The sequence below is a fragment of the Cajanus cajan genome, chromosome 11, assembly GCF_000230855.2.
Source record: "Cajanus cajan strain Asha chromosome 11, NIPB_CcT2T_4, whole genome shotgun sequence".
In the NCBI taxonomy this organism is placed as follows: domain Eukaryota; kingdom Viridiplantae; phylum Streptophyta; class Magnoliopsida; order Fabales; family Fabaceae; genus Cajanus; species Cajanus cajan.
In genome coordinates this window covers 29512300-29529777 of record NC_138527.1, presented here as the reverse complement: position 1 = coordinate 29529777, position 17478 = coordinate 29512300, and the positions used below count along the sequence as shown (strand labels likewise).

The window sequence follows — 17478 nt, the reverse complement described above, 5'->3', positions numbered from 1 at the left end:
ACTTACTCTCACATCTTAATTATTAAATTATAATAAGTGATTGAACGATAGAATAACGACTAACGCAATCTTAATATACATCAGATTTGTTAACTTATAATTGAGAGAAATGGTTTTCCACGCACATAAAGCCCTTGTTTGGTTGAGATACTTCGTTCAGTGCGGAAGCTTGCTGATTTCTTGTCATATAAGACAGGGCAGTGTTATATTTAATTTATAATGAGCTTTTGTAGTTACTTTTTTTTTTTTTGTCTCTTTCTACGTACTACGTTTATTATCTTCTTTTTTATGCATTACTTTTCATTTTCTCTGTATTTATTTCTACATTTTAAAGTTTGTTAAAAAAATAGAAATAACATTATCCTGTATAAAAATAAAATTAGATAATATATATCAAGTCATGAACTTAATTTATTTAGGTCGTTAATCAATTAAAATTATCATTTGCATTATGTTTAAAGTAATCATTGTATAAGTTAATAAGCTTACGATACATATAACTCTCTGTGATTAAATAATAATATATAAGTTTTTACATTATCAGTGCATAAATTATTTACCCTAACTAGAAAATTGATAGATTGAAACCTGTTACATAGTCCAGTACTACCAAGGAAAAGATAGACATATATACTAATTAACATAGATGTATATATATTTATTTTTCTTCCTCCTATTTATTTAGAATCTTCATACCTAGCACTATAGTAATCTAATTCTCCTTTTGAAGCTAACTCCATATCTTGAGCTTTATCTAGGAGGTCAACACTTCCCTTGTAATGATACCTTTGAGCCACATAGAGAAAATAAATCAAGTTGAGGACTCCAATTCCTGCTATGAGATAGTAAAAGTAGTCCAGTCTGCCAGCATTGATATTATTGGTCAACCAATCTGGATGGCTATGTGTTCTAGTGGCATGATGAACAGCAGTGACTATTGCACTGCTAACATAGCTAGACCCAGCAAAAGAACATGAGAACAAGGCATTAGCAATGCTTCTCATGTGCTCAGGAAATTGCCTGTTGTAGAACTCAATTTGTCCAATTATATTGAAGGCCTCACACATGCCCATAAGGACTAATTGTGGAGCCAGCCACAGGACTGACATGGGGGCAATGCCCAAAGGATTTGGATTTGGATTTGAATTTGCCAAATCTCTTCTCACTTTCTCCACTAATGCAGCAGCAATCATGGACAGAACGGAGAACACCATGCCAATTCCAATTCTCTGGAGGAGAGTGATGCCCCCTTCATGCTTAGTGACTCTTCTGAGTGCTGGCACCATGACTCTGTCATAGAATGGGACCCACAAACCTATGGTCATGAATGATATGACTGAAAGTGAGCCAGGTGGGATTTGGAATTTGGGTCCTAGGTGCCTGTCCATTTTCAGTGCTTGTGAGATAGTAAATGTTCCTTGTTGGGCCATGGAAGTGAAACCAAGGATCCCAGCAGCCCAGATTGGGAAAATTCTTGCCAAACATTTAACCTCTTCCACTTGCTGGATGCTCACAAGTTTCCACTCATTTACCCTACTCCCATCTTGGTTTAGTTCCCCCTCCATTATTATAGCTGCTTTATTCAAAGTCCTGTTAAAAATATAAATCAACTCATCTAATTAATTTCTTTTAAAATAATAATAAATCATTTAACCCATTAGTTTATTTAGTTATTAGGATATTTTCATATATAGTAATATTACTAGCTTTACTTTCCTTCGTCAAATTCACTAGAAAAAAGAATACTAACATAATATAATTCCAAAAGTTGAATCCAAGTTTTAGATAATATATTATTCAAAATATAATTATTGGTAGCGTGTTTTAATTATTGGTCAATGATAGTATGACAATGACACGCACCCACAATAATATTATATTATAAATTAAGATAAAGCTCTTGCAACTTTGGATACACATCCTTAATAATAGAGATATGATCAATCTTACCGGAATTGGTTGGTGAACGGAAGCTTTGACAAAATCTGAGTCCCACTAAGTGGAGGATCATAGAAAACCCCATCAACTTGCTTCCCACTCGGAAGCTCAAATTTTCGCTTTCTATAAGCAGCCACTAGAACTTGCCCAATGCTAGAGAAAATGCTTCCCTCAGGCTTCACATGCACGTAGATCCTTGTTCCCACGAAGAACAAGATGATGGAGCAAAACATGCACACGGTTGGGATGGCGAAACCTATCTTCCAACTAATGGAGTCTTGGATGTACACAACCACTGTTTGAGTGATCAACAACACAATTGTGAAAGAGGTGTAGTACCAATTGAAGAAGCTGTTGATCCCTTTCTTCCCTTCATCTGTGGTGGCATCGAATTGGTCGACACCAAAGGGGATGCTACATGGCCTTATGCCAGCAGAGCCTATGCTCAAAAGGCAAAGCCCCGTAAGAAGAACACTCACATGGGGTGTGGTGGCTTTAACACATTGGTTCAGTGCTTGTTGTTCAGGACTGCATGGTGGAGGATGCAACTGTGCTAAACACGCGGTTAAAGTCACCACGGTCATCCCCTGTCACATTACAAAATTCAATTATTTATGCCACAAATGTATGTAACAAAATCATCCAGCACCACACTCTCTTTCCAACACTATATATATATTTTTTATTAACAAAAATTTATTATAAATAACAAATTTTGTAAAGAATTAATCAAAATTGTGGTAGGAAAATTCACCACCTTTCATCAAATGAACATCCGAGAATCAAAGTCAAATACAAAAATACAAAATGATGTCACGTCCGAAATCGCATCTATGAAAACGATTTATGTACGCAAAGGATAAAGAAGATAAAAGATAGTGGCAGAAGTCAGACTTAGCCCAGTGCAGGTGACTCGTGAGGATTAGTTATCATAAATAATTAATAATCAACACTGTATATGATAATAATTCTCTTTTCATATAATTATATCTTAAAGTAAATAAAATAACTTTTGTCTTACTCGGCGAAGATAAATGACAAAGTCACAAAGTCGTTCAATAACATTTTAATTCCTAAATTCTTTTTAGTCTCTAAAAAAATTCATTCAATTTTAATCTCTAAAATTTTTTACATTAACGAAAAAAACTTAACGAGAGAAAAGTTCAAAAATTAAGAATAGAAATTGATAAAATTTTAAAAACTAAAATTAGTATAAAAAAATTTGTTTAGAGACTATAAATAAAATTTTATAAAAATTTAGAAACTAAAAACATATTCAATCTTTCTTACAAAATAACAAACGGGAATTTTTTTTAATATTTACAAACAACATTTTCCATTACAAACAATTTCGATTCATTTTCTCCTTTGCTTAGAATATATTAAAATTGTTGCCTTTGCTCCATCTTTACTATTAAATTAAGCTCACGTGGACAATGATTTAACTTCACTATTACAAAATTGCGTGTCAGTATCACGTTAAACATTAAAATATAATATATAGTCAGACAATTAAAGCAGGAGAATATCATATATAGTGTACGGGGTTTGTTAATAATCAGTAAAAAATTAAAAGTCTTTCTCTTTATAAAAGAACTAGTGGGGTCGATAAAAATAAGATAAAAGTTAAAATTAAATAATAAAGATATGTTAATTCAATTAGTATTACGATTAGTTTTTAAATTTTAAGATTTTGAGTTTAATAAAAAGGTATAATAGTCAGTAAAATATGAAAATTAAGAAAGTTACTAAAATGAGTATTTTCATTATATATATTAATATAGATAAAAAAATATTTTAATATAATAAATATTTTTTTCACTAATGTTTTTATTTTTATCTCTAATACTAATACTTAGAAATGATCTCAAGTTGTAAATTAACACCCAAATTACACTCTTTTTTTTTTTTTGTAGAAAATATCCGTAGACACCCCCTAAGTCCCTTATGTATAGACATCCAAAGAAAAAAAGCTAAGTAATATAATTAATGAGTGATACATAAACAAAAATAGAGATAGGAAAAATATAGTGTTGATGATTTTTTTTTTGGGTATTAGTGTCAAGTGTTTTGGTGGACATATTCTAAATAAGTGAATAACCTCTACGATTACTTTTGCTGTATATTCTATAAACTAGAGATTTTTTTTTTAAAAGTATTATGAATCACAATAAACATAATACAATATTGCTATTTATCAAACTATTGTAATATTACTATCTACATCGATATAAAAATTTAAAAATAAAAATATAAACAAATTATGTAGACAATTTAATTTAACGCTGTAAAAAACATCCGTATCTGGGAAAATCCTAATGAATATCAACACACATACGGTCATGTTTTTGTGTACAATCCATAAGTCACGCAATTGCATTATCATCTCTCTTTTCTCTTTCCATTTTTGTCTCTTTCTATATGTGCCCATCCATGGTTCCAGTGACTCTACGCAGTGTCTGATTTTGAAATTTCAGTTTATATAAAAATATTAATTCTAATTTAAATAAATCATAATTTTAATTTTTAAAATTTAAAAGTAAATATAAGAGTTATATTGTTTATATAACAAATTCATATAAAACTTTTATACACTATTTCTTTTTGCATCGCTCTCCAATCCATCATATCAACTATTTTATTTGACATTTTTTTCTTTGTATCTTTCTCTTTAATAATATATATATATATATATATATATATATATATATATTTATATATGTATATAATTTCTCAAAATTAATATGATTTTATTCGTATACAAAATTATGTTATCAACTATACATTTTTTCGAAAAAAAAGTTAACTAACAAATCACCTGGCATATAATAATTATAGTAAAATTCAACAATTTTATGTCATTTCAGTCTTTAATTAAAGGTGACTATGATATTGAACGCTAATTGAATTCGAAGCAAAACGTGGCTGAACAGGTGCAAATAAAGTGACCATTTTATTTAGTAAATTAAAACGGCAGCCGCTCCTAGTTAATATCGTTTTAAAAGAACCACAAAGTAAAACAAAAACATAAAACTTGGATAAAAATATCATGAACATAACAACTCTAGGTGGTTGGTAGTTGGTTAACGTTTTTCATGCCTGCCTAGTGGCAACTATCAATCGTGTTCTCCAGAACCAGAAGTTACGGAAATTTATGCGACCATACTAAAAAAAAAATGACAATAATGAAACTAGTTCATTCATATATACTATTATAATTAGAAGGTATAACTTCCGGCCCAACTCATATTAGAATTAAAGTGGCACGATTTTGTGTTCATTCAAACTATTATAATTTAAGTGTTATTTATTTATTTTTTTTTATATTTAGAAAACTCATATACGCTACTCACTTAACTGAGTTAGATCTTCTTAATTCACGGGTATGCATTTTTGAAGCTTAAATCACATATGATAAAAAAAATACAAAAACTAATTTTAGTTGCTTTGATTTTGATGCGGTGAACGCGAAACTGAATGCATATATAGTAAAAAAAAATTACAGAGAAAGAGAGAAATGAGTACCAGGAGTGAAGAAAAGGAAGCAAAGGCTATAGTCCGAAAGCGACCAATATATGCATCAGAAATGAAGGCGCCAATCAAAGGGAAAAAGTTGGTAATACCACTCCATATGTTGAGAATGTTTGAAGCATAAACTTGATCCAAATGAAACTCTCTTGTCAAATACACCATGAAGTTAGCAAACAAACCAAATGCTGCAAACCTCTCAAACGTTTCATTCCCTGTAAGTAATAATTAAGTAACATCAACTCCAAACAAGTTAGCCACAAAAACAATGATGACATGATTATAGAAGAAAACTATAAACATAGAACAAGACCTAAAATAAAAGGCATAGCCTTCCATCCTCCTGGTTTCTTGGCTGATCCTGAACTGTTTTTGCTAAGTTCATCACTGTTTTTTTCTTTTTCTGTTGTTGAACTTGAAGTTGAAGAAAAGCCACTTCTACAGCATAGAAGTGACCCAAAAGAGAGAGAAACAGTTTTTCCCTTATCTTCTGCACCCGACATTTTCCCAAAATATTTCTCAGATGTTTGTGTTCCTATAGCTACCTCTCTTTATGGTTCCATACATTAGACTGTTAGGCATTCCTGTTTGGTGGGTTGGAACTTGGAACCCAACACCGATTTATATAATGCACAATGATTGAATGGCGTACGTATGATGATTGAGATACTGTAGCATGTGGTATTCAATTTGTAGAATACATCCAAACGAAAAAATACTATATAGCTTGTGCTATATACGTTTACCATGACTCATGCAAGGGCAAATATACATGGATTGCGTGCGGTATTTGCTATGCTCAGTGGGTGTGTGGGGACCATGCACTGAAGCTCCTACGTTCAAACCTGTTCCAATGGATGCCACTATCTTTCTCTTATGACCACTTGTACCATTTGTAGATTATATAGGTTGCATATTAGGATTGAACATCGGAAAAGTATTTATGTTTTAAGTTTTACTAAAATGTTCCAAAATTGAAATTACTTTTGGATGTAACTATTCTGTCACTAATCATATTATTTAAGTAATTATCAATTAACCGTTTAGGACATAAATGATGAATAACTTTATCTATTAAGTGTATGGTGGAATGTTCATTCCTGATATATGTATATTAAAAATATGTCACAGAATATATTAGCTAGTTGAAAATTTGTTAATTGGTTAAGTTGTCAACATTGTTTATTTTATAAGTAGTTAATCACCTTTATAATACACTCAATATAAATACAGCTTGAACTCTCTCTCTTATTTTATAAGCTATCTCACCCTTTGAGGTGCCTCCAACGTAGCGAGGAGATTAGCCACTGCTATCAATAGTGGTTACTCTAGGAACGAACTAAAAAAAAAAAAAACACTCTCTTATTAATATATTTTATTGATCAATTACATAATTAATATATTTCTACTACTTCTCTTTTCTCTATTTAAAGCTTTATGGTATATATGAATGCACTGCTAGCTAGTGTTACTTGCTCTTTTTCTCGATTGGTATCATCTCATACGTAATGATGATATCAGTTGTTAGGAAAAATTAAAAATCTTTGAATGGATCTTAGTTTTCGAGCGGTTAATTTTAACTTTCCATTAAGAGATTACTTTAGCTACCCAAAAAAATACTACCGTTTAAGTATTAAGTATTTATGAATAACTTTTAGTAGATAGAGTCGACTCATATATATATATATTTAACTATTGGCTCACATTAGCTATGACTTAAATTTGATTATTAGCTTCTTTTTGTTTTTGTTATTTGTTAGTGTGAATTTCATTATAAATTTCCGTTAAGGTTGATATTTGGTATGGGTGACAAATGAATGAATTAAATAATTTTTTTAAGTAGATTATAATAAATCAGATAAAAATAATTTATTAGTTCATTTACATGTATTAAAAATTTACATAAATATTTAATTTATGTAATTTATTTAATGAAAAAATCATCTAATCCATTTGTTAATAATTTTTTCAAGCATTAATATTCATAAAAACAATATTTTAAAAATTAAATATTTTTTTATTTTTGAAATATTTTATTTTTTTATTTTTTAATGAATTTTGAAAAAGTAATGGATAGATCATTAAATATCTGTAAAATTAAGTGAATGGATTATATTTGATCTATTACTTATTTTATTGTAATAGATTATTTTATTGTAATAGATGGATTAGATAAATTTATTTATGAGTAAATCAGATAGTTATGAATAAATAAGATAGATTTTTTATAATCTTTCCTAACCTTGCAAGAAAACATCTTTTAGTAATCTAAACTTGTAGATTTCCCGTTGAATAAACTGGAGCTTTTCTTCCTTAAAAAATGAATAACTTTGTTTTTATGTTTAAGAAAAAAGTATAGGTGGTGAGTCAGTGTACATGTATCTTTCAATTATCATCCAGAATTGTGGATCCCTTTTTAGGTGAAAATACTACAAGAAAACTGCTACATATTAGCCAGAATTGCAACCTAGCTAGTTACATACTAGTTATCTAGACATGCTTTAATTTCTCCACACAAGAGATATGTTTTGGCTTCTCGAGCACAAGCGCTGACGTAGACCAAGACATTTTGGCTTGATCAATCTTTCAAGAATGTCATGAACTTTTTCTGAACATTAAAACGAATAACATTAATTAGTTGGAGAAAACTTTACAACTTTAAATGAGTCGGACTCAATTAAATTTAATTGCCACCGTCACAAGTTTTAGATACTGTTATGTTGAGGATTTTAGGTTTAAAAACATCATCTACAAATAAAAATTTGACTTACTCACCCAAAAAATTTAAAGAAATATTGCAATTAAGAATAGATATTGTTTTTTTTTTCTTCTTTCATTCTTTGTAAAAAAGTTCATTACAATTAAGGTGTTAACTTATAAACTAGTCGAAAATTTATAAGTTCGCTGAAAGTTTGTAAACTATAAAATAGTAAATTAATTAATTGAATTGAAAATATTTAGTAAATTTCATTGATATAAAGTAATTGATTAATATAAAATGACATATATAATAATAATAATAATAATAATAATAATCACTACAAGAAAATAGTGAATTAGTTATAGAAAATAAGCGTGAGCTAATAGCCAATGTAAATATTGTCGAAAAAGCCGATGCTATTTTAAGATGTAGCGTCAGCTTTTTCAACATTAAATATAAATTAAGTTTAGTGTCAAAAAAGCTGATGCTATTTTTTAAATATAGTGTCGGCTTTTTCGACACTAATTAAATTTAAATTTAAATTAAATTAGTGTTGAAAAAATCGACCCTATATTTAAAAAATAGCGTTAATTTTTCGACACTAAACTTAATTTAAATTTAATGTTAAAAAAACTGACGCTACATCTTAAAATAACATACGTGCTTTGAGAGATAAAAATAATTTTTTCAATGTTATATACGCATAATATGTTCTGATGCACTTGGTTATCAAGTTCACTTAAGATCTCAAGGTTCACAAATCGAGTCCTGGGAATATTAAAAATACGAACGAATAAATGATAAGTTGGAAAAAGAACATAAAGAAAAAAATAAAATAAATTTTGTGTCGCCATAGTATCGGTTAAACTGATAATAAAAAATTAAAATAAATAAATTTGTTATTGACGGCTTAGCCAACACAAAAAAAATTGTGTCAACTTATTTAGCGTCAACCAAAAATATTACGTCAATTTATATGACTGAGTCGGCTTTTGGCCCACTCTAAATTGCAACATTGTTATAATGAATGATAACAGTGAGACTAATATGTAGAATAAGGAAAAAAGAATTGTTTCCAACATTAAAAATTGTAAAGAAGAATTTTAAGTGAATTAATGATGATAAAAAAAAAGTTAAAAACTTATAAGCTACATCAGTTAATTTATATAAATAAGTTATAAACTTTTAAAATAAGTTTGCACACAAAACAAGCTCCTGTTAATTAAAAAAAAAATTATAAACCGGTTAAATGAAATTGTAAACTTTTCAAATGTTTCAATCATAAAAGAAAACGGGTAATGAGAGTATAAACTTTCTGCTGAATATGGTCTGATATCAATTTTCTGTACTGTTTGATTAATTTTTTGCGACAAGTTTAAAATACAAATAAAGTCATTGATTCTTAAATGTTAATTTTAAAATCCTTCTCTGATCTCTCACAGCTTTTCCCCTAGATTTTCAAAGTTAGTCCTAAATAATGGTTTCGAACAATGACACACACGAGTAAACACGCGTACGTATAATATCCATATAAAAAAACTGGTGTGAAATTCGTATACTCGTTGGCAGAATAAAAAATTAAACAATTCAAACACAAGATTAAAAGTTTTTACGAAATAAATTAATTTTAGATTTTTTCAAATTAAAATATAATTAATAATTTATCACACTATTTTATTTTGGGAGATAATATATTGAAAATATAAATAAATGTTAATTAGGACATGGATGATTTAAATGATTAAACAAGAAAAATTGATATATCTAACAACCAATAGGAGATGAGTAAGGTAAGAAGTAAGTGCTTAGAAAATATAACAACCATTGAAATGAAGTACCAGTACAACAAGAAGTAATTGATGAATATGGATAAACAACAGATAAGTTTCATATCCATGAAAATAAGTCTAGAAACGACATATTTATACACATAACAAATTAGGGGATATTGTTGCCTACTGGGTTGAAACCGAATCACCCTAATTTGTTGACGGTTCTAAATACACATGAAAGAAATATATATCTACCCGAAAAACCCTTGGTACTACAGTTATTTTATTTTTCATTTTCTAATGAAGAGGTATACAACTATTATTTCTACCGAATGAACTCTTATAAAAATAAAATAATGCTTTCAATGGTAGCTTCAGAATGATATTCTTTATACTACAATTGTTCGTAAGGATGGTAATACATGAGAAATGCCTATATATATATATATGGGCTTTGAGAGCCTCATAATCCTGACCATAAAAACCCTACTTGTGTAAACTTTCATACGTACATCATATTCTTTGTAAAATTCTTAATAACTTAAATGTCATTGTTTTTACATCATATTCTTTATCAGAAATTCTTAATAACTTACATATCATAATCCTATTATTCATCAAAATTAACAACACTAAAATTTAAATATAATACATATTGGGCATATTTTTACAATGTCTTTGCGAGTACTTTCACCGATGACCAACTTAAAATCCCCGAGACCAAACAATGCAACATCATTAGAAAAATAGATCATATTAGTCCGATCCATGAAATTAAGATAATTCGAGTATGTATTTTGGACCAAAATAATAAAGATTTAGAATGAATTTCTACCATTTTTTCTGCACGAGTTCAAATCCTCTTATGCTATTCAGGTGGTGGTCAGTCGTCATTTTCACAGTCACATTTTTAGATTTTTTTAAGTAATTGTTGCTGATATAATTTCAATAAAAAAATTATTAATGCTGGTTAGAGTTATATTATTTTAAAAATATATTATTTAGTTACAAGTACTTCAATTATTAAATTTTAAATGAGTATTTTTATCGGTTAAAAAATGAAAAAGAAACGAGAACTGTCTTGCTAAGCTTTTTTGTTTGGTGACATGAACTTTCCTTAAAAATCCATATTACATAAACTGTCTTTTAAACTGTGCATTGCTTGAATTGAATGTACACTGCAGATTCTAGTTTGCATTTTGCAGGGCATAGGCCATATATGGCCATGTGATAGCTCTCATAACAATTAATAGTGTATCAAGTTTGAGAATTTTTTACCCAACTGGAATTTTTTTGAAAAAAAATTATCAAAAATGTACTTGTTATACTTTATTTACACATCTAGTATCATTCACTGTTCACACTTAGAATTCGGTTTTCGGGAAACTGAACTTTTAGCTTCAAATTTTTTTTGTGTGTGATCATAATTCAGTTCCTGAAAAATCGAATTCTGAGTAGTTTTTAATTTTTTTTTGTTTGTGGCCCAAATTGCGCGAATCTTGGAACTGGAACGGCCCGTTCTAGAAGCAGAACGGCCCGTTCTGCTTGCACACTTAGACGGTTAATTTTGAAATTGGAACAGGCCGCATAACGGGTCGTTCTAGAGTTAAGCTTTAACGCATAACTTGAGTTCTGGAACAGGTCGTTTACTTCCATTTTTTTTAGAAAAAAAAGATAAGCAAAAATACTACTTGAAAGATACAATTGAAAATGGAAAATTCATCGATAAATTATTAAAGATGACTAAAAAGAAGAAATAGAGTAACATAATTAAGAAAAAAATTCATCATCTGTGACATCTACCCATCTTGTGATTCCAAATCAACATACTTATTAATCACCTCATGAATTGAGTAAACAAATCGAATGAAAATATTTAGTAGAATTCTATTCCGATTCGAAAAAATATTAAAACAAAAACAAAGAATAAGAACTTTGTTGTTTCAATTTATTTAACTTTGAATTAATATTGAATAAAATACAAAAAAAAATATCTATTTGAATTTTATCCCTTTCTTTTTTTATTTTATCTAATTTGTTCCATTTTCCTTTTTTTTAGAAAAAAAAAACTACTCAGAATTCGGTTCTCCGAGAACCGAATTCTGATCACAAAAAAAAAAATTAAAGCTCATAATTCGATTATCCGGGAATCAAATTCTGAGTGTGAACAGTAAATAATGCTAGATGTGTAAATAAAGTGTAACAGGTACATTTTTGGTAATTTTTTTTCAAAAAATTCCAGTTGGGTAAAAGGTTCTCTAGTTTGATTGGTTGAATATGAATTGTTTTAAAACAAAATTGATAATTAAATTCGATTTTGATGAATAAAAAATAATAAAGTGGGATAGGGATGAAGCTAGCTAGGTTTAAATTACAGGAAGACAACTATTAAAACTTCATTTCATCTAATAAATATATGTAAGTATCAATTAAATGACAAATATTTATAATTGTGTATTATTTTATCTAAGTATATTAAATAATTTAAAATATATTATTTACATGAAAATAAATTAAATATTATTTTAAGACCCAATATTATAAATATTATTTCACATACTATCGAGGTTTGCTTTTTGATATCATGCTGATTTGTGTTTTTATGTTTTTGTTTTTATGTTTTTATGGTTTGCGTTTTTATGTTTCGACTAGTAAACTCAAGGTTAAAAACACATTATAACTTCAGGAAAAAAATAGCAATATGAATGAAAGCATGAGGGGAAAAAACAACATGAAAAATAGTAATTAATACAAACTACAAAGAGATGATTTTTTCATGTCTCAAATTTCAAGTTATCGATCCCTTATAAAATTTTTGTAAACATAGTTTATTGATAAAAACATGTTAACATACTTGTAACGAATTAACATGTGTTAGGATGCAAGCAAAGTCCTACATCGTTTAAACAAGAGGATGAACATAGGTTTATATACACACACTTGTCTGTGATATCAGAGCCGATGGTCTGATCAAGTGACTGTGACCGGCTCGACGAGTATGATGGCTAGCAGGTGAAAAGGGTAAACTGCCCTCCTTTGTTTGAAGAGAGGATAGTTAGGATGCAAGCAAAGTCCCACATTGTTCAAACAAGAGGATGGACATGTGTATATCTGTGGTATCAGAGTTGATGGTCTGATCAGGTGACCGTGACCGGCTCGACAGCAGGTGGAAGGGGTAAACTGTCCTCCTTTGTTCAAATAAGAGGATGAACATGAGTTTATATACACACACTTGTCTTCATTAGTCGAGAGGCCTTTTGGGTGATGTCCAAAAAGAAAAACCGTGAGGACTTGGGTCCAAAGCGGACAATATCTCACCAATGTATATGTGTGGTAACCCCTCGATGCACAACAACATGTTATAATACTTTACAACTCAATTACTCGTAACAAAAGTTACAAATACAACTATTTAGATTTAACATATAAATAGTTTTTGGATATACAAGTAAATAATATATATGTCCATAAATGAAAATCAAGCAAAAAATCATAAATATTCATCAACTAAAGCTATCTTATCCTATCCATCATGTAATTCAAAAATGAAATATAAGTTGTATGTCAAATAACACTACAACTTAGATACCAAAAATAGCATCAAGCTACATCGTCATTTATCATGGCTCTTAACTCAACCTCTTCCATAAGTCTATTCTTATCGTACTTCCGTATAAATATAATCATTTCATTCCAACTACAAAAAAACATATATAAGGGTAAGCTAATAATCAAAAGATAACAACAAGGTATAAAACTATTAAACTAATTATATAATAACTTAAACAATTCAACATTCAACAACCACCATCAACTTGCAACACAAGCATCAACTAAAACATATCAATTAGAGCTGTCAAAACAGGCCACCACTACACAAAATTGTCATACAGTGACACATACCCTATAGTGGCACTATATATGTCACTAAAAATTACTTTTACCCACACAATAACTACAATATATGTTGGTATATTTATTATTAAAAAGTGTGAGTGTAGACTACAGTGACACACAAAATATGTTGTTAAATCCCATTCAAAATCAACACTAAAATTGTGTGTAACTATATGTCAAATAGACATATACCTACATATATTGTACCTATAGTGACACTTTTTGTATGTCACTACATGTAACATTTTTTGTAGTGCACCTAGTTCAACTTGGCTTGGCCTACCACAACTTGGCCAATAAGTGAGTCAACCAAACCTAGTTCACCTTCTAAGTTTGACCCCACCCACCATGGGTTAAATAAATTGACTCACTTAATTTTAAAAAAAATCTATTTTTTCTAATGTCCAACCATATTTTTTAAATATCTATCCAGTCAAATCTATTAAAAAAAAATTCTAATGTCCAGCACATAATATTTTTTTAATTTCTTTTCTTTTTCTTCCAAGAAAATAAGTCTCTGACCTAGTTAATAATCCTTCTTGTGTGACATTTAGTTGGATGAATAAGTGGATTATGAGTTTTTTTATATAAAAAATTGTGAGTGAGATATAGGATTTTAATTTATTTTTTTTTCAGATAAGTGGACTATGGTTTTTTATATTTTTTTTTTTGTGAGTGGACTTGTGAACCAACTTGACTCACCACGGATTTATAAGCAACAAAACCCAACTTCAACATTCAAAACTTGAAATCACCCAACATAACCATGTTTTTATGGAAATCAACCCACATACCACTCAAACAATTCATTAAGAATTAATATTTTTATCTTCCCTTACCTTCAAATTGAAGAGAAAAGAGGAAGAAGAAAGAACAAAACAGAGCTCCAAGCTAGCTCTACACAACACTTTAGCTATGATTCTTGGCTCCATTAGCATGAATCAACAACACAACCACTCTAGGCCTCTAAGGAAGGATTTTACACTCTCAACAGACTAAGAAGGGGGAAAGAAATCTTTTTAACTCCATAACTCTTCTCTCTAAGTTTCTTTAATAAATGAACTTATGGAACTCAAATCTCAAAGAAAACTTTATATACATTTCCCTATTAATCCAACTTTTATCTCTATTCAAAAACACGTCTAAACAGTTAAAAATCTTAAGAATTCATAAATTTTCAGAACTCCTCAACATACAAGCAACAAATCAACACAACAACATATATTTTAATATACTTAACAATAATTAATAAAATTGCACAATATTACAAAATCAATATAAAAGAAAGACTAATAACATTATTTGATTGTAAATATAATCATTTATAAGATTTAAAATAAGAATAACATATTATAAAAAGAGAAAACTATTAAAAATGATAAGCTAATATTTTATTTAAAAATAAATAATAATCATCTCTACAAATTATAAAGAAGTATGTAAAATATTTATTAAATTAAAAAGTGTAATTACCTTTTGAAACAAATATTTAAAAAATAAATAAATAACTTATATATATTTATATTTATATTACACATATTAAAAATTTAAAACGAAAAAAAAAAAGTCACGGCTACAAGTAGTTCGTCCATATCCATAGAATTAAAGCAGAAATTTTTTTTTTCTCTAAAAAATAAAATTTAGAATGAAAGTGAGATGTCTGTGTTTTGAGTTTTGACAAGTAAACACACAATTCCGTGCTAATTCCACCATTGACAGTCTTGCTGCTTATCATTAATATACAATAATGAGATAATTCTGCACTTTATGACCACTACAAAAGATCGTAACATCATAATTAGTGATGGAATAAAAATCTGTAATTGTCAATATTTGCAACAAAATTTGTTATCAATTTTAAATAAATAATTAAATAATATCTTATGAATAATGGGACGGACACATATAAGACTCATACGTGTAAATAGTTATATTAAAAAAATATTTAAATTTTTTTTAATCATATATAAAATAATTTAATTTATTTTATTTTCATAATAAATATTACTAATCGTATACGCACACGTACACATATGTATATGTAAGCACACACAAAGAGAGGATAAAGATGAATCCACTTACCAATAATTCATAAATTTAAACATAGATAAATTTACAAATCTTTTAAAAATTTAAATTTTTTTTAATATTCTATTTTATTAATCTTAATCAATGTATAAAATATTTTTATGATTATTGATTAATTTAGATTAATAAAACAGAGTATTAAATAATTTTTAAATTTTTAAAAATTTACAAATTTAATATATGTATTAAAAAAATTTAATTTAATAATTAAATTATTAAAATTTAATGTTAACCATGAATTATTAAATAAAATAAATTTAAATAAAAATAAAACTCTTCTCACATAAAATTAATAATTAAAATAGAGTATGTATTGAATTACTGCCATACCCATTAATAGTAGACTATGATTCAATTTAATAAAATAGAGTAATTTAACACTTGTTTATCTTATATTCACATACTCAACATGCAAAATAATAATATGCATAGATAAATATAATCCCACTCAATTTTTCAAGCCGATTCTATGGGTGTTGCTGTTTTCTTATCATCCTTGACTTCAGAGTGAGGACAAGGATAAAGGCATTATTCGGCGTTGATCAGTGGAAATTATTCGATTGAAAAAGGTTGTGATAATAAACAATGAATCACATAAATCAATATAATATCAGTATTTAGTATTGATTTTGAACTAATGAAACTATATAAATCTTTTTACAAAGTCTTTCTAATCATCAACGTGTTATATTATATAAAAAGAAATTAAATATATTTAATATCTTAAAATATAAAATATTTTATTTGTAAAAGTAAATAAGAAAATTAATAAAATAATAGATTTAAATGAGTTTTTTTCTTTTATGTATAACAATTATACGATTTTAATTTCTCAATTTTAATTTATTAAATACTAGTATCTTAAACTGTGCAATGAATATGTTTATTATATAAATTAAAAATTATAATAAGTTATATATACAAATAAATATTATATTTAAATACATAAATTTTATTTAAAATTATTACACAAATATTTTTAAACGCATAAATTATATTTTAGATTTATAAAAATATTTTATTTATTCATAATTTATTTTAAAATATTAATATCTAATTTATAAACAATTTTGATAAATAAAAATTAAATTAGATAAAAAGTTAAATAAATCATTATATATCCTCTCATTTTCTAAACTTATACACTGTTGTTTTCTTTCTCAAGGTTCAGGTGGTATACATTGTTGAGTTAAGACCAAGTAGTGTTGCAGATTGGAGTGAAGTTGGTGTTGGGTTCATTTCTTCTTCTTGGTGCTTGTCTTTCTTGAAAACCTCGGGGCTCGAGATTTGCAGGTTAGGAAAGTTTACATTGGTTGATTATTGAATCATTGAGCTGAGGTGGTGAGAAATGTAGCTGTGGATGGATTAATCTGGGGTTTTGAACTGGAAAAGATGGAGTTCTTAGTTGTTTGGGTTTTTTTGGGTCAAATGAGGAATTTCTTGGTTTTGATCTCATTTTGGTTTGCATGTTGATATTTTAAGTTGTTTTAGTCGCTTTATATTGTTGTAAATGTATGAAATCTGGTTGCATGTGTTGGGGTCCGCAGAAAATGC

The 17478-nt window shown here is 28.0% G+C and overlaps 1 protein-coding gene across 1 annotated transcript; it reads right to left on the bottom strand.

Moving 5' to 3' along the window:
* Nucleotides 1-485: 485 nt before the first annotated feature.
* On the bottom strand, nucleotides 486-6078 carry LOC109801249 (protein NRT1/ PTR FAMILY 2.13). The gene is made up of 4 exons (XM_020362270.3): nucleotides 5780-6078; nucleotides 5464-5681; nucleotides 1951-2525; nucleotides 486-1590 (listed from the first exon to the last, which is right to left on the bottom strand). Exons 1-4 carry the CDS (start codon nucleotides 5967-5969, stop codon nucleotides 678-680), a joined length of 1896 nt encoding a protein of 631 aa, XP_020217859.1. The 5' UTR covers nucleotides 5970-6078; the 3' UTR covers nucleotides 486-677.
* Nucleotides 6079-17478: the final 11400 nt, after the last annotated feature.

Bases quoted from the DNA above. Each gene is read 5' to 3' on its own strand.
- LOC109801249 (XM_020362270.3), bottom strand. From the start codon at position 5,969: ATGTCGGGTGCAGAAGATAAGGGAAAAACTGTTTCTCTCTCTTTTGGG. The intron at 5,682-5,779 runs GTCTTGTTCTAT...TATTACTTACAG, and splicing joins GGCTATGCCTTTTATTTTAG to GGAATGAAACGTTTGAGAGG. The intron at 1,591-1,950 runs GTAAGATTGATC...TATTTTTAACAG, and splicing joins CCGTTCACCAACCAATTCCG to GACTTTGAATAAAGCAGCTA.